This window comes from Pelmatolapia mariae, linkage group LG4 (genome assembly GCF_036321145.2).
Source record: "Pelmatolapia mariae isolate MD_Pm_ZW linkage group LG4, Pm_UMD_F_2, whole genome shotgun sequence".
NCBI lineage: Eukaryota > Metazoa > Chordata > Actinopteri > Cichliformes > Cichlidae > Pelmatolapia > Pelmatolapia mariae.
The window spans coordinates 19,825,194-19,849,641 of NC_086230.1; the positions used below are offsets into that span (position 1 = coordinate 19,825,194).

General features: G+C 41.9%; 2 protein-coding genes across 10 annotated transcripts in view; one reads left to right on the plus strand and one right to left on the minus strand.

The window, feature by feature from the left end:
• cep112 (centrosomal protein 112) overlaps positions 1-21,807 on the minus strand; it is a 124,647-nt gene extending 102,840 nt beyond the window's left edge. For 5 of the 8 annotated variants that reach the window (XM_063471786.1, XM_063471785.1, XM_063471781.1 and 2 more), the window contains exons 1-8: positions 21,517-21,796; positions 21,162-21,267; positions 17,764-17,954; positions 17,371-17,534; positions 10,731-10,815; positions 8,092-8,166; positions 5,179-5,226; positions 4,994-5,068 (exon numbers count right to left, since the gene is read on the minus strand). In XM_063471786.1, coding sequence (XP_063327856.1) covers positions 4,994-5,068; positions 5,179-5,226; positions 8,092-8,166; positions 10,731-10,815; positions 17,371-17,534; positions 17,764-17,954; positions 21,162-21,261 — 738 coding nt within the window. In that variant the 5' untranslated portion in view covers positions 21,262-21,267; positions 21,517-21,796. Of the gene's footprint in view, positions 1-4,993; positions 5,069-5,178; positions 5,227-8,091; positions 8,167-10,730; positions 10,816-17,370; positions 17,535-17,763; positions 17,955-21,161; positions 21,268-21,516 lie in introns of all 8 variants that reach the window. The other 3 variants (XR_010093813.1, XM_063471782.1, XM_063471784.1) reach the window with 3 other exon arrangements.
• Positions 21,808-22,574: 767 nt separating this feature from the next.
• Positions 22,575-24,448, plus strand: part of prkcab (protein kinase C, alpha, b) — a 119,934-nt gene continuing 118,060 nt past the window's right edge. For both annotated transcript variants that reach the window (XM_063471788.1, XM_063471789.1), the window contains exons 1-2: positions 22,575-22,935; positions 23,127-23,158. In XM_063471788.1, the coding sequence (XP_063327858.1) occupies positions 22,769-22,935; positions 23,127-23,158 (199 nt within the window). In that variant the 5' untranslated portion in view covers positions 22,575-22,768. The remainder of the gene's footprint in view (positions 22,936-23,126; positions 23,159-24,448) is intronic.

Below are 24,448 nucleotides of genomic sequence, written 5' to 3' on the forward strand. Positions count from 1 at the left end.
TTCATAATGGAGTTGCCTCATTCAGTCAGTGCACAGAAACATAGCCTGACTGGTAAAAGAAGATTTACATCCACCGATCACAAACAGATCCTTGTCATGAGAGACCAACAAACCAGACCATTCTTGTCCAAAATGTCCTGTATGTTTTTCCAGCCAGTGCTTACTGACTGGCTGCAGGTATGAAAAGCCATAGCTATTACAGACAAGTCATGCTCAGTTTTATATTTAACAGTGCATTAAAAGGTGGATGGTGGGAGGAATGTGTGGGGGTTCGGGGAAGTTTGGGAGGAGCACACGGGACTTCAAAGCATGTTTTCAGAATAGGATTTTCAGCTTAAATCCACATAATGGAAAAAAGTGTCATCACTGGGAACTTGCATTATATTTGTCTTTTTAAGAGGCCTTGGCTATTTCAACAGTACAAACAGTATGTGTGTGTGTATGCACGTGGCTGTGGGGGCATTTAATGCCATAAAGCAACAAGAGAGCTTGTCCAGCAGAGTGTCTCTGACTGTGTTAAATTCTATGCTGTAAGCAATGCCTGTGTCAAGCGGTGGCTTCATGGTAACTCGCTCACTAGCTGGTGAAATAGTTTGCTGAAAAGTTCAACAATAATAACATAAATTATATGAAAGCTGTCAGCCATTAGTTTTACTGTTGTGGCTACTTAATGTATATGTACACTCACTGGCCACTTCATTAGGTGCACGTTGCAAGTACCAGCTTGGCTTAATGGCTTAGAATTAAAATATCTGCTGGAAACATTCCTCAGAGATTTTGGTCCTTATTGTGATGACAGATTTGTCGGCTGCACATCCATGATGTGAATTTCCTGTTCTGCCACATCCCAAAGGTGCTGTGTTGGATTGAGATCTGGTTATTGTGGAGGTCATTTGAGTACAGTGAACTCACTGTTATGTTCAAGAAACCAAATTTGAAATGATTTGAGCTTTGGGATATGACAGAAGAGGCAAGGCAAGGCAAGTTTATTTATATAGCACAATTCAACAACAAGGTGATTCAAAGGAGGCGAGCGTGATTTGATATGTAATTATCGTCCAATTTCCATACTCCCTGTTCTTTCGAAGGTGCTTGAGAAGGTTGTGGCAGCACAGTTAATTGATTATTTAGAGACTAATCTACTGCTTCATCCAATGCAGTTTGGTTTTAGACCAAAGTTTTCCACAGAAATGGCAAAGTGCTATTTTGTTGAAAATATTAAGTGTAATCTGGATAATGGTAGTGTTGTGGGTGCAGTGTTCCTTGACCTAAAAAAGGCTTTTGACACTGTCAACCATGACATACTTCTTTCTAAGTTGATAAAATTTGACTTTTCAAAGCAAGCAGTTGACTGGTTTGAGTCCGATCTCTACAAAAGAGAACAGTGTGTGAGGGTTGATAAAGAAAAGTTATCCATGTTGGAAAACAGAATCGGTATTCCCCAAGGATCTGTTCTTGGCCCATTGCTATTTAGTTTGTTTATAAACGATTTGCCTACCAGCTGCCCAAAAGCCAATTGTCAACTTTATGCAGATGATGCAGTGATACACGTACCAGCTAAGTCACCTGGTGAAGCAGCAGACACCTTAACGATACATCTAAATGGTGTCCAAAAATGGCTGGAACAAAATCATCTTGTACTGAATTTAAAAAAAACTGTTTCTATGTGTTTTTCGATTAGGAAACGAAATTCATCTGATGATTTTAAAATCAACCTAGGGAACGAAGAAATAAAGGAGGTCAAAGATTTTAAGTTTTTAGGAATAATCTTAGATTCACATCTTAAATTTGACAAGCACGTAAAGAAGATTTCTAAGACGCTCAAGGCTAATCTGAATTGTTTTAAGTTAATTCGGCACTATATACCCACTTCAGCAGCTCAGTTATTTATGCATTCTATGATATTTTCGCATTTTTCATACTGTATGACAGTTTGGACTCAAGCAGCACCATCTACAATTCAGCCTGTGGTATCTTTATATAATCAAACCTTAAAAATAATGGATAAAAAATCGGTTCGGTGGCATCATTGTCACATTTTACAGAAATATAACTTACTTAGTTTTAAGAGTTTTAATCATTGGTGTTATCTTAAATTAGTTTTTAAATGTATAAATAGGATGGCCCCAGAGTGTCTAAATAGATACATTCAGAGACAAGACAGTAATCATGTTACTAGGAGTAAGGTGAACGGTAACTGTAAGATATTATACCGCAGATCTACATTCGGTCAGTCAGCTTTTTCTATAAAGGCTTGCCACCTGTGGAACACACTTCCAACCGATATCAAACTGATTACAGACATTAGATCCTTTACATTGGTTTCCCTTTAACCACACTTTAACCTTCAAAGTTGTAGTCATTTTATCTGATGATTTTAATTTTATTTTATATTACATTATTATTGTCTATTAATTGTAATTGTATTTATGATGTAATTTGGTTTTATGAAAACGTATGTTTTATTGTAATATGTATTTATTTAGATTGTAAGCCCAACAAGGGACAATTGTTGAAAATTAGCAGTAGCTATAAACCTATGTGCGGTACATCAGTCTCATGTCTTGCACCTGAACTATGTTAAACTGCACTGTCCCTTTTAAATAAATAAATTCAAATTCAAAGTGCTTTACAGAGACATTAAAAAACAAAAACAATAAAAAGCATGATTTAAAATTGATTAAAAAAAAAAAACAGATAAAATCAGAACAGTAGATAAAATCAGTAGTTAAAATGTAAGTTTTGAAATTTAAGCTTAAAAGTGTGGATTTGGTGCTTTATTCAAATGCAGCTGAGAATAGGTGAGTCTTCAACCTGGATTTAAATAAACTGAGTCTTTCAGCTGATCTGAGGCTTTCTAGGAGTTTGTTCCAGATATATGGAGCATAAAAGCTGAATGCAGCTTATCCATGTCTGGTTCTGACTCTGGGAACTGATTAAAAACCGGATCCAGATGACCTGAGGGATCTAGAAGGTTCATAATGGGTCAGGAGGTCACTGATGTATTTTGGTCCTAAACCATTCAGAGCTTTATAGACCAGCATCAGAACTTTAAAGTCTATCCTCTGACAGACAGGCAGCCAGTGTAAAGACCTCAGAGCTGGACTGATGTGGTCCACTTTTTTGGTCTTAGTGAGGACTCGAGCAGCAGAGTTCTGAATGAACTGTAGATGTCTGACTGATTTTTTAGGTAGACCTGTAAAGATGCTGTTACAGTAGTCAAGCCTACTAAAGATGAATGCATGGACTAGTTTTTCCAGGTCCTGTTGAGACATCAGATCTTTTATCCTTGATATATTCTTAAGGTGATAGTAAGCTGATTTTGTTATTGTCTTAATGTGTTTTTCTAAGTTTAGGTCTGCATCCATCACTACACCCAAATTTCTCGCCTGGTTTGTGGTTTTTAGGTGTATAGATTGAAGTTCTCTGGTGACCTGTAATCGTTTTTCTTTGGCACCAAAGACTATTACTTCAGTTTTGTTTTTGTTTAGCTGGAGAAAATTGTGGCACAACCAGTCATTAATTTCCTCAATGCATTTACCAAGAGCCTGTACAGGGCCTCGGTCTCCTGGTGACATTGTGATATATATTTGTGTGTCATCTGCATAGCTATGATAGTTTATTTTGTTGTTCTTTATAATCTGTGCCAGTGGGAGCATGTAAATGTTAAACAGAAGGGGTCCCAAGATGGAACCTTGGGGAACTCCACATGTGATACTTGTCTGCTCAGATGTGAAGTTACCTATTGATACAAAGTATTTCCTGTTTTCTAAGTATGTTTTGAACCAGTTTAGTACAGTTCCTGAAAGACCTGCCCAGTTCTCCAGTCGTTTGAGTAATATGTTGTGGTCAACTGTATCAAATGCTGCACTGAGATCCAGCAAAACTAAGACTGACATTTTTCCACTGTCTGTATTCAGACATATTTCAATAAAAAACACTTTGGTCAGAGCGGTTTCAGTGCTGTGGTTCTGTCTAAAACCTGACTGGAAGGCATCATAGCAGTTATTCTGTTTTAAGAAGTAATTGAGCTGTTGAGAAACTGCTTTTTCAATGATCTCACTTAAAAATGGGAGATTTGAGATCGGCCTGTAGTTGTTCATTTGTGTCTTGTCAAGATTGTCCTTTTTCAGTATAGGTTTAATTACAGCAGTTTTTAGTGGTTCTGGAAACACACCTGACATTAAAGAAAAGTTGATGATCTGTAACAGGTCTGACTCCAAAGTCTTTGAGACCTTTTTGAAAAAACTTGTTGGCAGGACATCTAAACAGCAAGAGGAGGAGTTCAGTTGACCTAAGATGTCCTCCAGGTCTTTGCTGTTAATAGGGTGAAACTGTTTGATGGTGTTTAAACAGTTTTTCAGTGGACACAGTATATATCCTGAATCTGCTGTTGATGTACCAATTGCTTGTCTAATCTTTTGGATTTTGTCTGTGAAGAATTTGGCGAGACGGGCACACTGTGGTCATAAAAGGATGGACATGGGTAGCAACAATAATCAGGTAGGCTGTAGTGTTTAACAATACTAACTTTGTACTAAGGAGCTCAAAGTGTGCCAAGAAAATATCCCCCTTACCAATACAACACCACCAGCCTGAATTGTCGATACAAGGCAGGATGGAGCCATGCTTTCATGCTGTTTACAGCAGATTCTGTCCCGTCCCTTTGAATGTCTCCTTCCCTGGTTGTAACGAGTGGTTATTTGATTTACTGTCTCTTAAACCCTAGAGACGGTTGTTTGGGAAAAATCCCAGTAGATCAGCAGTTTCTGAAATACTCACACCAGCCCATCTGCCACTAACAACCATGACACATTCACTGAAATTGCCTTTCTTTCCCATTCTGATGCTCGATTTGAACATTAGCAGGTCATCTTGACCATGTTTCCATCCCTAAACTGATTGAACTGATGGACCAAACCAAGTGGCCAGTGACTGTATAAAGTATGTATATTCTCAGTTAGTGGCAAATTTCTCTCATTCTGGTTCATACCTCTTTGCTCTGTAACAGTTGTGCACCCTGATCACTGGCCAAGTTACTCTTCCCCCCAAAGCTTGACTTGAAAATCTAAGGAGATATAGTAAAGAGAGACGTGGGAATGAGAAGACTCAGGAAATCAAAGACAATTTTCTTCACGTAACAATAAATAAAGCACAAGAGACCCCCTGACAACTTACTGGTGACAAGGGAACGGGCTCCTCTCGCAAATACCTTGGCTTCTCAATCTGAAAGAGTAAACAGAAAAACTTTAGACCTCTCTTTGGCTCCTTCCTCTCTTAACAAAGCCTTACCACTACCTCCACCCTAAGTCTGCCATAAACAATGTGGGGAGCACATCAAAAGCCCAGTGCTATGGCTGAAGCCTCTTCCGTCAACTTGTGTCTGTTTAGAAAGGCAGAATGCGTCGGGACACTTCAAGGCTTTGTGTGTGTGGCGAGCTCTGTTTCCGCTCTTGGCCTCTTTCTGCTGTCCCTTTTGTCAACACTCAGGACCGCTAATCTCTAAGCTATCCCTGGTCCATTTACTGTCACACTGAGACAAATGTGTACACATCCCTGCCAAAACACTGACACAGCGTATTCTTTGATTACAATATGAAACACAGTAGACTGAAAAAGAGCGAGCCGCTAAACCACCTGAAAGTAAGCGGGTCACGGTCCATGTCTCTCTGCAGTGTTACATCAATACACCTCACTAACTGTGACACAAACTGCAAAAATATCTGCCGCTTGACAGCCTGCTGTTTTTGCTTGCACTATTTGACATTTGTTTATGACCCCATTACTTTCTTGTGAACTCGCACTATCATACAGCGTTTCGCTCTGATGCACTGGGGCTGTCTGTAGGGGCTGCCAACTAGCAGCAAGATCACGGCTTTTCAAAGCAGCAGAGCCGACTCTAGAGATGACAGCAATGACGCCCAGTAAACAGTTCTGTTGCTAATCTCTTCAACATAGCAATGAAGGAGGAGAACAAGGAGGAAGAGAAGGAAGAGGAGGGAAGTGTGGGACTCATTCAATGTAAAAAAAAAAAAAAAAAGGGGTGGGGGTGGGGGGAATTTAATGCCGTAAGGTGGCACGGCCCACGCAAAGCTAATCCAGAATGAATGGGAGAAAACAGGACCTGAAAAAAAGCGTTTGGGCCTCAAACATTTACAGTTACAGTATGAGGGTAAAGACAAAATCTTTGCTTTAGGGTGAGTAACTGCGGCTCCCTGCTAAGTCTACACGCAGGTAAAAACAGGTCATACATTTCACTGCAAGCCCTCAACAAAAGGAAACATCCGAGTTAGGCCCCTCGTCATAACCAGCGCTGCGGTGGTGGGTGCAATGATGTGTGATGAATTGCTACTTAAGTCTGGCGAAGGCCAGAAAACAAATCCACATTCACCAAGTGATGAATCAATCGATATTCTTCTAAACTAGTGCCCAGACTGAAAACAAGAATGGGATTTTCTTTTTATATCTACAGACAGCCAGTCATCACATTTGATTGAGCACGGCCCACAGGGCGAGGAAGACATGCAGACTAAATGCTGTGGTGCAATGCTGGCATGGTGCAATGCTAAACTTGGACTCCGTGCACACGTATGCCTGTGCACATGCTCTTTCCCTGCATGCCTGCCCACACACACACACACACACACACACACACACACACACACACACACACTCTCCTCTAAGCATATGTTTGTCCAGCCTCGCAGCTGGCACGGCGTCCTGTGTCATTGAATCCTGACGTGGATGGATGGATGGACGCACAAGAGGAACAACACTCCAAATCGCAAGGGATGGCTCTCCAGCCAAAAGAGAGGCCATGATTGATAGCTTCCTAGTTTTGGACTGGTGTTGAGCAAGTCGTCGGCACAGCCCTTTTGACCACAGACAGCCATGTGGTAGGGGCAACAACTGAACAACTGTATTACATGTGACACAAGTTTAAAAAACTTCTAACTACAGGTAGTCCAGTGCATATTGCACCCATCTGTAAGGTAGCAAAACTCCCATTTTACATAAAACTAGCTGCTCTAACACACAAACCACATGAAAGTTAAAAACAGATGGAAGTCCAGCTGACTCAGGTTTTGTGTCCAGCTTTCCAAGTCTGAAGCAATTTGTTATCCACTGTCCGGTTACCATGTTACCAATGCTGACTGCACTCACTTCATTACATTAGGGTGAAATGAACAACAAATCGATATGGACTGCTTCAGAACATCTAAAGAGAAGCTAAAGATGTTCCAGATAAAATGATGCTCAGCTGTGCTGAAATTTCATAGGTGTCGGGTGCTTTGAGGCAGTGCATCTATAAAAACTTCTATAAACTTGAGCGGGGCCTGTGTGTGTGTGTATTTGTGTGTGAAGGAACATCTGTTGATTTGAAAGATGCAGGCTAGGGGGAGGGTTGCCAAGCAATGCCTCTTATCAGCGTTTCAACACAGAGGACAGCAGAGCAGCGCGGTGCGCGGCTTCACGTCGGCTGATGGATGCCTCAGATTACCCCTGTACCGAAAGAGAGAGGGAGAATAAAGGCGAGATAGTCACAGACAGACGGAGAGGACAATGGATTGGAGAAATGTGCAAAAAAGTCGGAAAACAGAAAGGGAAGATTTTGCCAAAATATTAGTGGAGAAAGGAGAAAGTCAAAGGTAACAAGCATGTTAAAGAAAACAAAACAAAAAACAGAAGAAGAAGAAAAAAAAAAGACAGTCGAAGGGTCATGCAGGTGAGGAGATAGGAACATATGAGGGCAGGGGGCTTATCAAGCCCAGGCCTGATGCACTCCAGATAGAGAAGATAAGAACGATTCACACATCTTCAATTTCTCAGTTTACACAACCTTTCTTTCACTCCCCGTCCTACCCTGACATCCTACAATAGCGCCAAACTGCCTAAAGGAAGTGTTTTCAAGAGAACACAGGTGAAAGGGCTCTCAACCCTTTGTTCGAACGGTGCTGTTAACTCTGCGTCACTGCACTACTGATGCGGATGTACTTAGGTGCTCAGACTCACTGCTGTCACTGTGGCGAGCAACTGCACGTTTGACAGCTGCATGTAACAAAGAAGCTCAAGGCATGCCCCTGGACTCACCCCCAGGTTCCAGCTGTTGAGACGAGCCTCCAGGTCACTGTCATCGGGAGACATATGGTTTGGCTCCCCATCCACCTGGGGGGGGCAGAGGAACAGGCGGTGATGGAGGTTATCACTGCCTGCTGACACAATGTAATTTCTCTCTTGGCAACAACAAAAGGGCTCTTTAAAAGCTTACAGATACACAGTGCACCCACATGTGTTTAACTAACAACCCTCTACTCCCTTGTTATCTCCATTTCTCCACCCTTTGCTCCCTCGCTCTCCTCCCTCTCACATACAGCGCTCCAGATGTTTGGCAGTTCCACATCATTTCCGTCACACAGTAAATTCCGCAAGAGGGGCATATGCGCAGCTCGGCTGCCTGTCATTCTTGTTTTTCTCCAGCCTTTTGTTTTACGACGGGGCGCCGGATTTATTTTATGCAGGATAAGTTGAATGCTTGCAGGGGCTTTTGTTGATACAAGATCAGTTTACTCTAGTCGAGGCTGGGCAGCAAGATTGAAATGGGGGAAATATCTAATAAAGTTGAGAGAGTGATAGGGAAAGGAGATATGTTGTTGAATTTGATTAAGATCTCGTGGAGTGTGGACCTTGGGTGTACCTCAGCAGAACTGCACTGATGCAAAGAAATCGCAGAATGGAATAGCTTGGGATTAAATGCCCTTTCTGATTAAAAAGGCATTAAGGTTCCAGAGCCTCGCCCTCAAACAAACATTTCAATATCTAGGAATGCTGGGTATGCAGGCCACCGGCTGTTCAAAACAGCGTGTTACATTCTCAGAATTGCACCATAAATTCAAAGCATTAGTTTTAAATACAGCACTGTGCAAACATCTTGAGGCACCACTCATTTTTTTTAATATTTTGATTCCTAGAGGTCAGACTTTCATATCATTTTTGTTAGTGGTCTTGAGCAATAGTTCTCCAGGCTTTTTGAAGGCCTTTCAAAGTTCTTCTTTGGACATTGGCTACTTTTTCATTAATTTTCATTCCAGTTATACCTGACCATTTTCACAGCAGTGTTTTTATTTGTTTGTTAAGCCACTTAACTGGCCTATGAATCATTAACCAAAAAAAGTAGCTAACTTAATAGAAGAACCAGTGTTATGTCTGCACATGAAGACATGAAAGACATGAAAAGAACCGATTTTTAAACTGTAACTTTGGCCTCTTTATTGACAGTCTGATGTAAACACCAAAAATTTGTTCCTATTTCTTTATTTGAATATATGAAAAATGGAAAAATAACATAAGTATAAAATAGCATTTTTGCACAAACAAGATGATTCCCACAGATTCCCACACTATTAGCTGAAAACGTGGCATATCTCAGCATGGTGTGCAGTCCATCCATCCGTTGTCTTCGGCTCATCCTTTTCAGAGTCGCGGGGAGGCTAGAGCCTATCCCAGCTACCTGGGCAGGGTACACCCCGGATAGGTCACCATCCCACTCAGATTCACACCCACATTCACATCTATGGGCAATTTAGAATGAACCTAACCTCACTAACCCACGTAAACATAGGCAGAACATGCAAACACCATACATAAAAGACCTAGCCAGGTGGTGGAATCCAACTCAGGACCTTCTTGCTGTGAGACTGATTGACATTGGCTTAATTTCTCAGTATGACAATGATTCCAAACAACTGTCAGTGTGTGAAAGCATATATAGGTCACTATCAGTCATGGATTTGCCTCCCCAGAGCTCAGACCGTGTGGGATGATTTTGACAGAAAACAGAGCAAACATCCAAAGAGGAGCTTTGAATGTCCTTCAAGAAACCTGGAGAACTATTCCTGAACACCACTTAAGGAAATTATAAGAAAGCTTTCCTAAGAGAGTTCAGGGTGTGTTAAAGAATAAAGGTGGTCATATCAAGTATTGGCTTTAAACCTCCTTTACAAGCAGCATTTTGGTTTATATCCTTATATAATTCCATGTATTTTTCCCACATCAATAAATCACTGCACCTATTTCCCACTTTATAAGGAGATGAAGGGTAGTTCAAGACTATCAATAAACCAGGACACAATATTGACAATGTCTCTCAGTGCAATGTGTTTTGCATCCCCTAGTTTTCACACACCTTGGAGGGAGGAGAGAAAAAAAAAAAAAAGCACACGGATATACCCCAGTGGGAGGATTCAAACATGTAAATAATGGCTCACAATCATGGATCATAACAAATGCAATAACAGCGGACAGCACCACAAACTGCGACCTGATAAAGAGGTGAAGGAACACCTTTTTTAAAAAACAATATTACAATCATAAAGAAGAAGTCGTAAAGCTGTTTTAAGCTGCATTAGCTTTAGTGTCACATTATGTGTGCCAGCTGTGAAGACATTATCATCATTTTTATGAAACAGAAACTCGCAGGCACAGGGATTTTCCTCCGACTTCATGGGGAAATGAGTTCAGGAATTCCCAAATTGGTCAGTATTAAAGAAGAAAGCAAAACGTTGGGTCTGTTGTTTGTATTGGCAACAGCAGCCTGGTTGCTGTTAATATTTCATGTCTCATCAACGCTACCTCGCAGGGACCTATAAATCTAATTGCTGAATCGTAACACAAACATGCCGGGGAAGTCCAGAGGTGCGATTAGAAATTCTGAAGAATAGCGATGAACTAACCATTCTTGTAACTTGTCTGGGTGATTGTCTCAGTGGACTCGAAGACACGGGTCGTGATGCTGCCCTATCCTCATACGGCCTTCTCCTGGAAGAAAAAAATTGAGAGACAAACACAAACGTAAAAGGTTAACCTACAATATGTGTGTGCATATCTCTGGAGTCTGCTCGAATCGCTCTTCGCATATGAATGTGCTTGCATAGGCAGCCTGCCTTGCCGTTTGCACAGATCAACATCTGGCACTGGCTGCATGGTTTGTGGCCTGCACTTCATCCCATCTGAACAATAAATGTCTCTGCTACACATCAGTCTGTTTCCACGCACAGCCCACGGGGCACCAGTCTATGACAATCGCTTTATAATCGCATATCTCAATTGATGCCTCACATTGCATCCGTCATGGTTTAAACAAGCAGCCTGATGTGGAAAAAAGCTTATATCCACTGACACACATGCAAACAAGTACGCACACACACATACTCCTCATTCTCACTATCGCCTCTCTCCCACACGCGCGCACACACATCTGCATAACTGAGCTAACAATCTCATTAAGCACTGGCGCACACAAGGCACTTAAAGCCCACTGATGCTAATTGAATGAAGATGTTAGAGAGAGCAGGGAGATGTAGGACAACAGTGAAGAATTCAAAAAAAAAAAAAAAAAAAAAAAAAGCAGCTATCATCTTATAAAGACATCCCATTTCATTGTAGAGGGCACTGTTTCACACTCTCAATGTGGAGCCCCTGGGCATCCTATCACTGCTGGGGTTTTTTTTTAGCATTCCTGGTATTCTAAACCTCATTTGTCATGTCATTTAAATGTCATGTCAGTAAACAATTAGTATTCAACTATCGAAATAAATTTTAAAAAATACAAAGATGCCTGGTTCACTATCAAAGTGGCATGTATTGCCAATAACTAATGCTCTCTGTTGTGTACTGTTATAGTCTGGTACAACAAGACACATGAAGGGAAATGGACTGCTTTTAAGGTTCACAAAACCCAAAAGGCTTCTTCAGTTCTGAAAGATAAACTTGGGTGTCTAACCCCTAGTGGGGTTGCCATCTTGGAGCATGTCATGACAGTCATTCGGTGAGTCCTTATAGTCACGAGCCAAGTTGTGAAGATGTTACCATATCCTGTCATAATGTGAGTAATTAAGGTCATCTGGGTAAATGTGTGATCATCTTATTATTATGCATCCCGTAAAAGAGACCTTGGTCTCAATAAGAGATCATTAAATGAACCTAAACTCATTGAACTAATAATCAGTGCAACTGTATTACTAACAGAATCGCTTATATAACTTTTGCAACAAGTTTAGACAATTAGAACTTATCCTATAATTTATCTTTGGTGGCTTTGCCTATCATTTATTATAATGGGTTTGTCAGTCAACTCTTTGTGTAGTTTCTAGGAATAGTTCTCCAGGCATTCAAAGCTCTTCTTTGGATGTTTTCTCTGTTTTCTGTCCAGATGATCCCACACTGCATCAATAACGTGGGCGTCTGGTCTCTGGGGAGGCCAATCAATGACTGATAGGGTCCCCCCAAATGTTTTTCCATCCAGACATGCTTCTACTGCATTGGTGTTGTGTTTGAGCTGAAAAAAGCTGCTGCCAATCAGATGCGTTCCACTTGTCCAGTTTCCTCAAAATTTAAGGACACACTGCAAAACGCGCTGATTTATGCAACATTTTTGGCTAATATTTCTTTGGGAATTACCTTTTTGGGGTAAAAATACCATTTCATGCCTATTGAACTCTTCTATCGATGGCATTTTTTGTAGATTCAACTAAAGATACTGGAACAAAAGGCTATTAGCAACAAAGAGGCTAAAAATACAATTTAAAATTAGTCCATTCATGTTTAGACAACACTCATGCATACCATTAGTTTGTTGCCTTTTTATGCTTGAATGATTTATAGGTTAGTGTTAAGTGGCATAACAAACAAGAACATTCCTTTGCAAATGGTCAGATACATTTGACTGGACAGTCAATGTCCTAAAAAATCCTTTGAAAAATCTTCAAAAGACCTGGAGAACTATAGACCAAGACCACTTTAATAAATGACGAGAAAATCTTCCTCCTTGTCTGCTCAATACTTATTCACCGCACTGTATTTATCATGTTATTAAGTTGTTATACCAAAGAGAGTGGCGTAAATAGGATTCTGATCTAATAACACACTTGTAATTGACACTGGTGATGTTACAACATACTGATTAGAGGTAGAAATGATTGTCCCATTTCTTTATATGTAGCATTTACAAAATAGTTCATTTTGGAGTGTTTAATAGCTGGAAGAAGTCCGGTAGCGCTTGAGTCCATTTCATATTTTACAGCTTCTGTAGATGCAGAGTTGATTTCACAAAAACATGGCGCAGTCTAATATCACTTCTGAGAAACCAGTCAGTGGATGTTAAGAATGAACTGAAATGAATGCTTTACATCACTCACAATAAATTCCAATATTGTTTCATTAGTCTGTGAATAATTATGTGAAGACACTTCAAAAGAAAGAGTTTCCCTCTCTAAACATATGTGTCCCCACACACACACACACACACACACACACACACACACACACACACACAGAACATGGATAAGGGGGCCAAGCTTTGCAATTTTGGGCCTCTAAGTCAACAGGTGGATGAGGATAATTGAATCAGATGTGTCTGGATTCTGAGGCCCAGAGATCAAAGCAGTGGCAAGTCAGGCCAGAGCTACACACACACACACACGCGCGCGCGCACACACAAGAAAATGAGAAAACCATGTAGACCTTCAGAAGCTGCAGCTTGGCTGATTAAAGAAACCTGACATCCATACACCAGTCTGACCTCCAGGTGCAGAGCCAGTGGGTCCGGGTCTCAGGCTTCGGGCAACCTCACTAAAGCAGTCTGACCTTGGGACACTAACATCCCTCTGCCCCCACCTATTCTCCACCATAACCCTACACCACCTGGAGGGGGGAGAGGGGGGGACGACAAAAGGAGAGTGGGGGCCTGTGAGCACGAGATGCGAGGCTTTTCAATCAACATCAACAACTGACTTCAGAAAATGCGGAGACGATGTTCTTGTCAAACTTTCCAAGAAAGAAAAGAAAAGAAAAAGATAGCGGACAGGGAGTGGGAAGTAAAGTTCAGAGTGTTTATACATGGCTACAGAGCATGCAGATGAATCACAGAAGTCAGGGAGAGATGTGACAAAAACAAGGAAAGAAAATTCGCCTAAAGAGCAACAATGAGGATTTATTATCCATCCTTTCAACTTAGCAATGAAACATCTTTAAACATAAGACATTATATAAAACACAGATTATGTTTTATATGATCTGCTGACCAATGCAGATTGGCTGCTTTTGTGTCCCACAGCATTGCTGTACCTGGGCTGCTACTATATACGAAGCGGTAGCTCTATCTGGTGGCTAAATAAGGAATTAGAAATACCACAGCTTAAGAGGAAAGTATGCTTGGAATTCAGTATTTCTGACTAATGCTACAAAATATTATCAGCTAAACACACACATATACACAACATGCCACATCCACTTGTTGTGGGTGATCTCAAAACCTCCGAAAAAAAAAAAAAAACAGCACAATTTTACATTTAGACATTGAAACTCGAACCGGCCAGTTTCAGAAGCTAAACGCAGCCCTGCCTATCACCTGACTAATGGTGCGTGAAACAGATCAAATGCTGCCACATCACAGGGAGGGACTCAGACGAGTTCCTTCTATTTAATCTTATCTAAATGAGAGAGACACATAAAAGGACTCTTGGTCTGGCTAATTTTCTCCATCAGGACATTAGTCTGTGATCTGAAGGTCTTTCATGGTCTTATCCCAATCAGACACCATGGTACTCAGCAGTCTGCTTGCCACAAAAATCCCCTCTATCCACACCCTCTAAGGCTGTATCTAACTGAAGGTAGCCACACGTTTTCTTTTACATCATCTGTAATTCAAGTTCGAGCACCTACTAAGCAAACAGATGCAGGCCTATGGCCATACATAGATAAGACTCATTTAAACAATATGAGCAAGTCATATAAAATAAAGCCCAGGAGCAGAGACAGTTTGGAAAAGACACCAGGGCTGATACAGAGAGTCGGTAGTTAACCAAATCAAGATCTTTTTGAACTGTGGGAAGAAACCCACAAAGACAAAAGGAGAACATGCTTGTGCCACACAGCAAGGCCCCATCAGGCCTCTTTGTTCAAAACGTTCACACCCGTCTTGCTGTGAGGTGACAGAGCTAACTACCACACTGCCTAATCATAATGACTCCACAGCCGACAGAAAAACTTTGAATTAAATATGGCAGCGGTGGGCCTGTGCTTCTTCTTACACAGTGCCCTGGTGTATATTAAGCTCTCTTTAAAGCACTTACAGTGCTCTCTTTTTATTATGCTAATGAGTTTATGAAGCCACTGGGCGGTGATTTGCCTTTCCTTGTTAATTGCAGTGAAAAATCCATGAGCCATTACTAACGTTACTTTGTTGAGCCTCTGAACTGCCTTGAGTCAGATGAAATATCTACAAGCATGCTAGGATGCTTAATGTTTTAGTGAGGCGTGTTATACACATAGATGTATACCTGAGCAGCACAAGCGTCTTTAAAACAGAGGCCAATTTTAAAAGTCAATATTTTTTTTAGGCATTTGGCTGATGTTCAAAGAGAAATGAAAGCCAAACAATTAAAGAAAACGGAGAACACACTAATGAGCTACCAAGCTTTATTCTTCTCTTTATCTGCTCTGTGGGGGTTACACCTCAAGTTTAACAATTGGTAAAGTGTAAAGAGGGGAGGAACAGAAAGATGGATAGAGAATACGAGAGGTTCATCCTCTCATGCTGTTTTGAAGTATTTCTCTTTGAAAAGTCAGAATGGACAGCTCATGCGGACTGATGCAACAACTTGGCAATGTCTTTGGCTTTTTCAGACAGCGCTGCTGAGCAAATACGATGGGCAATCATTCACAAAAGCTGCGTGTATCCAGTTTCACAGCAAAGTTCAGTATTTTAAGTCTGGTAGAAGAACTTTAAAACAGAATGCTTCAATAAATACCTTATACATTAGCACCTTATATATCTGACAAAAAAATGTTTGGGTTTTTGTTTTCCCACTTTCTTCTTATAGAGAATTAAATTCAAAAGGAGAAACAGGAGGGAGAGCTTACCAATCATGCAGTAACATGCCATCATCCTACTATACATACCCATTATTGTTTGAACTCTCATTTCATAGAAAACAAAGAACATGATTGCCAGGATGTCTCGCTGCCTTTTTAATAAGCAACTGAACTTTTCAAGAGATAAAAGATAACTTGGGGAAGATATATTATATTTTATATGCAAATGAGTTTTGTCTTTTTGTTTGTTTCCCACTGAATCAGATTCTGCTCATTTATCAAATGAGGAAGCAGCTTGCCAGCTTAATGCAAACAGTTCTTTAATGCATCAAAAGAGCTGTCTCACAGCAACTTTCTTTCAGTGAGACAATATTTATATTGTCACTACACTTGGTAATTTACATAGCAGCTATAGAGGAAAAAAAATCCTTAACCACTTAGACGCTGTTATCTAAGTGTTAGGAGACACTGCAGTGAAGCTGCAAATTATTCACTGATAAACCTGTGAAATACATCAGATAATCACAAGAAAATAAGTTCAGCTTCAAACGCTAGCCCTATCTGTTTGTATGCACTTTCTATATGCTGGTCAGTCAGATCACTGAATTAATTTCCATTCATACTAGCCTGATCATGTATCACTCCAGACAGGAAGCAGATCAAAACTGAGGGTTTTTAAAAATCTGTATTGTATTTAGACAAACCTACAAAGCAGACTGACAGCTCTTCATTGTGTCGTACTGCAAATTATACACAAAACAGAACAAAAAAAAAAAAAAGGAATAAATAAGCCTAGCTGATGTAGGGGAGGTCACGATTTACCACAACTGAAGCCAAAAGACTAGACTAGAACCAGGAACCCACTTAAGAAATAGACCATGTAAAACTGATCAACATCAGTCTTAAAGAAAACCCCAATCCCCAATACGAACTATAATGGGATGCCCATGTATGATAATACAGGCAGAGATCATAATCACTAACTCCTGATGCACACACAGGCCTTTTATTATGGAAGCAAGCCTGAAGTATGACAGAAACCGCTCAGTTCAGAAAAGAGAAACAAGGGTTACCCCTAGCAGGCGTTCAAGGGGAAAGTGTTAAAGTACTTAAGCCAGGCAACACCCCCAATTGCTGTGCAAGCCACTTTGCAACCTACTACCATCCCTGCTCCACCTTTCATTCTCAGGCAGTGTTGTATCTGTTCCCACTGATGCCTGTTCTGTTCTGTGTTGTCAGTCTTGCTGCGGCTCTCCTCACCACAAGATTTCCATGCAGGGAGACAGATGCCTTCCTGGGCCCAGAAAGCCACACAGCCATGCCACCACAACAAAAAAGTGTAGGTGTCCCAACTTAAAGAAAGTAAACCATGAAAATGCATAAAAAATAACTTTAAAAAAATGTTTTAAGGAATCCTTAAAATAGACATATAATCCAATTATACATTATACATATACTCCAACACAATTAAACCTTGTAGGTCATCTTCATTGACAATACCTGTGATGATCTTTAACAGGTGTAGAACTGGGTTTGTCCTTAAGCAGATCCATTGTTAAACTGTCATCAGAACAGCCACTCAGCTCCCCTGTCACCCAGTCGGGCAGGCTTCTAACACCATGCTCCACCCTCAGGCAGCTCAGTGGCTCATCAAAGTAGATGGACTAGAAATTAAAATTAAGTACAAGGTTCAGGAGATGAAGGTTCGGTTGGCTAGTTATAAACTCTCTGTTTATACAATCCGCTGCAATAGTGCACATAAAGTACCAGTCAAAGGTTTGGACACACTCACTCATTGAAATGAATGGGTGACAGTTTTCTAACTTTCTGAAGTGGTTAAAACCAGTTGTCAATACAGGAAAATATACGACTTGTTGAAGCAGTAACTCTTACCATGTATGCAGGAAGTGTTTTAAGGCTTCCTGGCTCTGGTTTGCTGGTGAAAGGCCCATCCAGGACCCCTCTTTTGAGCATCTGAAGGAGCAAACGGGCATACATGTTGCGGTTCTTGCGACCAATCAGACCTGAACCACATGTGGCTGGGTCGCACAGCTTCTTTATCCATTGGGCACAGCGCTGACGCTCTGAGAAGACAAGGAGAGAAAGGATCAGGAACTATGATGTAATAACTTTTTCTTTTTTTTTTTGCAATAGCGTTTATATATCACTATTGTATTTAATCATTAGTAATTATTCAACTTTGGCTCTCTCTCATTGCTTGCCTTTTGTCCTGTCTCTCGTCTTTCCCTTCAACCCCCAACTAGTTGCGGCTGGCCCTCCCAGAGTTTGGTTTTGCTGGAGGCATCGTTCTTTTAAAAGGGAGGTTTTCCTTCCCACTACCAAGTGCTTGCACACAGGGGACGGCTGATTGTTGGGGGTTTTTTTTTTTATATTGTAAGTCCTTTATCTTACAATGTAAGCACCTTGAGGTGACTGCTGATATTAATTAATTATTAACACTCAACCTTTCACAAACCAAGAGGAGTGTCAGTTTTCATCAACATTTGTCCGGGAAGGAGACAAGCCGAGAACAAGCCCCTCAAACCCAGGCCTGGGCCCGCTGAAGGCCGCCAGGGATTGGCAGTTGCAAGTGGACTTGGATCAGAGGCCAATTTTTCCCACAGAGATCGTAACAACTACTCTGCGACCAGACCTCGTCCTTTGGTCTAACTCCCAAAAACTTGCATACGTCACTGAGCTGACGGTACCATGGGAGGAAGCAATTGAGGAAGTATTTGAGTGTAAGAAGCTGCGCTATGCCAACTTGGCAGCTGAGGCAGAGGACAGAGGCTGGAAGATCAAGGTGCGCCCGGTGGAAGTGGGGTGCAGGGGCTTTGTTGCCAGTACAACAGCAAAACTGCTTAGAGAGATTGGGATCCACTGAGGACGCCATCGCCCATGTCCTGCACACCACCCTCAGCCACGTGGACAAGAAACAGGGTAACTATGTGAGAACGCTGTTTGTTGATTACAGTTCAGCGTTTAACACAATAGTGCCCTGCAGACTGTTCACAAAGCTCAGGGATCTGGGACTCAACAGCCGTCTCTGTGCATGGGTGTTGGACTTCCTCTCTGGCAGAACTCAGGTGGTGAGGGTGGGTAGGTGTGTCTCCGACAGCATCACCATCAACACAGGAGCACCACAGGGGTGTGTCCTCTCGCCACTGCTCTACTCCCTCTACACTTCAGACTGTGTGGCCACCCACGGCTCCAACACCATTGTGAAGTTTGCTGACGACACAGTGGTGTTGGGTGCCATCTCCAACAACGATGAGGCGGCTTACATGGATGAAGTGAAGAATCTGGCATCATGGTGCCAGGACAACCACCTCCAGCTGAACGTCGGCAAGACCAAGGAGCTGGTGGTGGACTTCAGAAGGAGTCAGCACAGAGACTACAAGCCCATTATCATCAATGGAGCTCCAGTGGAGAGGGTGCAGTCCTTTAAGTATCTTGGTGTCCACATATCCTCAGACCTGACATGGGCTGCCCACATTCAGGTCCAGACCAAAAAGGCTAGGCAGCGCCTGTATCACCTACAACAACTGAGGAAGTTCAGGGTCTCTCCAAAGATCCTCAGGATCTTCTATACAGGCGCTGTGGAGAGCATCCTCACACAGAACATGACATCGTGGTTTGGGAACAGCTGTGTGAAGGACCAAAAAGCTCTCCAGAGAGTGATCCGCACAGCAGAACGCTGCTGCAGGATTGCTCTCCCCCCGCTTCAGGACACCTACACCAGGAGATGCCGGACTAGAGCAGCGCAGATACTGAAGGACCCGTCCCATCCTGGCAGCAAACTGTTCCAACTTCTGCAATTCACCTGCTTGCTGCTACTACTGCACATTCACCCAATATATATATATATATATATATATAAAATGTTATTCCTCTACCCCCCCCCCCCCCCCTTTTTTTTGCACATGTCGAGGAGCGTGTCAGGATACATTTCACTGTGTGTTATACTTGTATAACTATGCATGTGACAAATAAAGAACCTTGAACCTTGATCAGAGGACAGGCGCAACGGCAGGCTATAAGAGAACTAGCCAACACTGCTGAGAGGACCAGTCACTGGCTATGGTTAAAAAGGGCTGACATCTCTTGGGCAGCTAAGGCAGTCAGCTAGCTGCGAGAGAAAAGAAATATTCCGCTCTTCTCCCCTCTGCTCTTCTTCCCTTTTTTGGGAGGCAGTGGGGAGGTAGAGCGTACAGCCCGATCCGGCGGGGAGGTGTGGGAAGCCAGATCGGGCGCCCCCCTTCCGGCTCTCCTATCTTGTCCCTCTTGTCTTACTTCTCTCTATTACCTTTTCTATCCCTTTAAAGAAGTTACGCTCCATAAATGCTAAAGAGGTAAGTATTATTTCTCAGTTGCAGTGAATAGATAGAAAATAAACTGTAGGAAACTAAACAGAAGAAAGAAGAAGAGAAATAATCCTGATCAACCCTGGCAGGGCCTCCTTGGATGAGGGTGTCTAGTGATAATGGCCGAAACACCGGATGAATCCAAGGTCCACTACTGATGATGTGTCCCAAATTTAAAATGATAATCTAGATCAGCTCTCTAATCCCTAAACCTAACCAAGGAAGGAAAATGGCAGATTAGCCTTGGCAAAAGACCGAAAGTTGAGGCACACAATGATGTGTGCTGCTGGCAAAGTTTCTGGGCTGCCTTTCCTCATAACAGCAATCCCTCAAGAGTCTCTCCATCTAAATCAATGCATTATCAGGGACTGTAACATCTAGTCCTTTTTACTGAATTAGTGATGCATAAATAAAATGGAATTGAAAACTGAATGACATGACTAACATATCTGATACAGGGTAGTGGGGAGGCTATAGCCATTCACAGCTGTCATTCGGTGCAAATTCACAACAACAAAAGCGGGTTACAGGTTGTTAGTCTAGTGCAGGGCTGTTTGTACTTGGGGTGACTGTGGCTCAGATATTATAGCAGATTGTCTGGCAAGCTGATGGTATGATCCCTGACTCTGTCATTCCACAGGTTGAAGACTCCTTGGGAGAAAAACTGAACCCTAGCTTTTATCTATGTCTAAATGCTTTAAAGCATTCACACACACACACACACACACACACACTCGTATGGATGCTTTAAAGCATTTAGACATAGATAAAAGCCCTGTATGACTGTGTGTGTTATTGGGTGACTGAGACTTGTAGTTGTAAGCACTTTGAGCAGAATTAAATTCAAAAGAATGGCTATACAAGTACCAATCCATTTACCATTTAAACCCGGTTTTGAAGCGTAATGCATAGGAAATAACGGCTCACCTGTCTTGCTTGGGTGTTTGAGGACATATGGCTTCATGTCCAGCAGAAAATGGTCAAACTCAGTGTCCAGTCTCTCCGATGACAGCTCATATTTGCTCATGGTGATCTATATGGAGTATGCAAGTGAAAAAAGACACTAACAACGAGTAAGCTGTGCTGCTTTGTTGACAAACACTACATACATTAACATTAGCTAAACAGTGATCCAAAGCGGAAACCTTACGACACATGGCAGCATGACAACTAGCATGCTAGCATTAACTAAAATAACCAGCATATTTAAAAAACCTGAACTCTAATTATTAGCTACTTGACTGGGACTCGAGCAGTGCATTAGCAAACATGTTGCAAATACCGTTAGCCGAGCTAGAGCGAGCCAGCGTAACGCTCGTCCTCTCCTCTGTTACGGTTTCTTTTGGCTTTCACGAGCCGAACGAGAACGTGCTAAAACAGGGCACACTGTTAGTGAACATGTAAAAACTTAACCAAAAAGCGGCGTTCCCTGAGCACTGATTCCGCCGCTCAAAACGGTTCAAAACTAGCGTCCTCCAGCTACGCAACATCCGTTTTCCGCAGACACGCAGCGTCTCCATGTTGCCATAGAAACACGTTTCCTTTGCATCTGTAAACGTACATGTGTAAATATTTGTCCCTGGCATTTTACAGCTTAATAAGCTTAATCAATCATTTATATGCAGTTCGTGGTCTCTGGTTTGCTCACACTTTTATTTTCCAGCTTGTTTTAAGATAAGTCTATAAAGTCTATTCGTAAAGGAGATTTTTACCTGTGGCATGAATGAATATATATATGGTTTAAATAAACATCAGGCCGAGTGGTATCAAATGCAGTCAAATCTTTCTCCACTGTAGCCACGGATGTATCGGATCTAGTTTAAGTCCACACGATGGCGCTAAACGCCCGCAGTTTTATTTGCATTCAGCAAGTGATGGAAGTTTCCTTCAAGTGATCCTCGTATGTTTTTCTTACTCCAGTGTAAAAAGGAGCAGAATAGTAAAGCCATTTCCTAGTTTTTTTGTTGTTTTTAATTTAGCACTGGTGAAACTTTTCAGAATCCCAGTTGATGGTATAGAGTCGTTTCTAACAAGTACAGCAAATAAGGAAATAGTTGGGTGCTTACAGAAAATCGAATCCATAGAGTGCACTTTGCGCATTCTTTTAGGAATAATTAAATATAGTTGACCCATGCTGATGTACCATTAGTGGGCATATGTTTTTACTTTGCTAGAAAATAAAAATGTCTTCCAACACATAATAAAATACACCTTTTGCTTCTTTAATTTCTTTGCATAGATTATGCAAGAGTCGCCTCTGATTAATCGTGCGCTGAACTTGGAGTGAAATATTCCCACGGTACGTGAAGGCGGGCTTGTCCGACGTCACTCCGAATGAAAAAGAAGCGCTCAGCTGTGGTCCAGGCAGAGGGAAGGCGTGCGGTCCGTCTACAGCAAGCAAAGCTCCAGCACTTGTCCAGAGCTGTGAAGAGACAGGGATAATCACTCAAAAGAAATCGGTCGGGACAACACAAACTTGATTGTGTAGTTTTTGTTTTGAATTTGGGGTTTTTCCTCCTCCCCCTTCCCCAATTATGGCTGACCATCTTTTACATTATAATGATTCAGCTGGGGTTGGGAACAGATTCGCCCGCAAAGGTGCTTTGCGGCAGAAAAACGTGCATGAAGTGAAAAATCACAAGTTTACTGCGAGATTTTTCAAGCAGCCGACGTTCTGCAGTCACTGTACAGACTTCATTTGGTAAGTGTCACTCATGCACACACAGCGTAATATCCTCGGTCACTGCCATTTGCAGTGTTCAAGTTTAAATGTACCTGTGACATTTTGTAGTAAAGCTTTCATCGAATTTAATGCATGTCATTAACTAGTTTCAATCAATATGGAATAAAGCGAATCCCATTTGCTTAGCTTTCCCCATCTTTCTGTTGCAGGGGCTTTGGGAAACAAGGATTTCAATGCCAAGGTAAACCACCTGCATGTCTGCACTGATGCATTTTTTGGTGGAGCCATAGACTCAGTATATAGGCACACACCCCTTAACTGACAGTCATAATTTGCCTGTTTGACTGAAGAGACAAGCGCAATACATCCACTTCAGCATTAGCAGTTGCGCAATAGTGATCGTTTGAGGTATAGTAGTATGAAGAGAAAAAAAAAAATATAAAAACAGCCTGGAAAGTAAACACTTTAAACATAAAAAGGTTTATTTTTGTCAAAGGGCACATCTGCAAGCAAGAAAGCAGAAGTTAGTATTTGCAGATCAGTAACTTTGAACTGTTTAGAGTACTTCAAAGATTAAAAATTTAGATATAATATCCTGGACAACCATTTCAGTGGTCAGCATTTTCCAAGTTTTGTTTGAAATAAGCATGAGCATACCTTTGAGTGTACTCCCATGCCAAACAGTTGAGCGGGTTAGCTCTGTGCAGGCCCTTCGACACCTTCCATGCCATTGGGAGGATAATCCGGAGTGTATCTGGTTTTGCTTTGGACATACCTTTCTCTCTGGTAGCTGCTTCTGGACCGGACAATATATCTTGAAGGATGTGGGTTATGAAAGATCGGTTGATAACCTCTTGACGGAACCATGACACTCTGGTAAACCTTGACCCTTGAGGGGACCTGGACCCACGGGGGGCTGAACACTGCATTTTGTGGCCGGGGGAACATCTTATTAAATTTAAGCTTCCTGCCTCCAAAGAACTTCGAGAAAGCAGGAACCCCCCTCCAAGACTGAGAGAAAGGCTGGGCTCGTACGTTACTCAGAGAGGATGGCTTCACTGATGTGGAGGTTTGCCCAGTTGCAGACCCCCTGCTCATGTAATCGGCTCGGTCGTATCCTTCGAAAGCATTAGTGCCAGGACCAGTACTTTGAGGAGGCTGGGAGTTTTCAGAGGGATACCGAAATACTTCCTCAAACACAAGACTGGGTTTCTTTCTTGAATGATAGCTATATCCACTGGAGACTGTGCCGGCATCCTGGCCTGGGTAATCAAAACCTGAATCAGTCACCCCATTACCATTGCTCACTGGTTCAGGCTGCCAGGACTCATAGCTGCGAGGTGCCACAGCCTGAAAGGTTGAGGATGAAGCAGGCTCATAGTATGCAGTTTGACCAGTGCTTGTATAAACAAATGATGCGGAGCGAGGCATTACAGCAGCTAGTTTGGGCTTTGCTGGGTTAGCTACCTCAGAGCTGGACCTTAGAGGGAATAGGAGTGGCTCATTAAGGTTTACTAGCCCCCATTGTCTT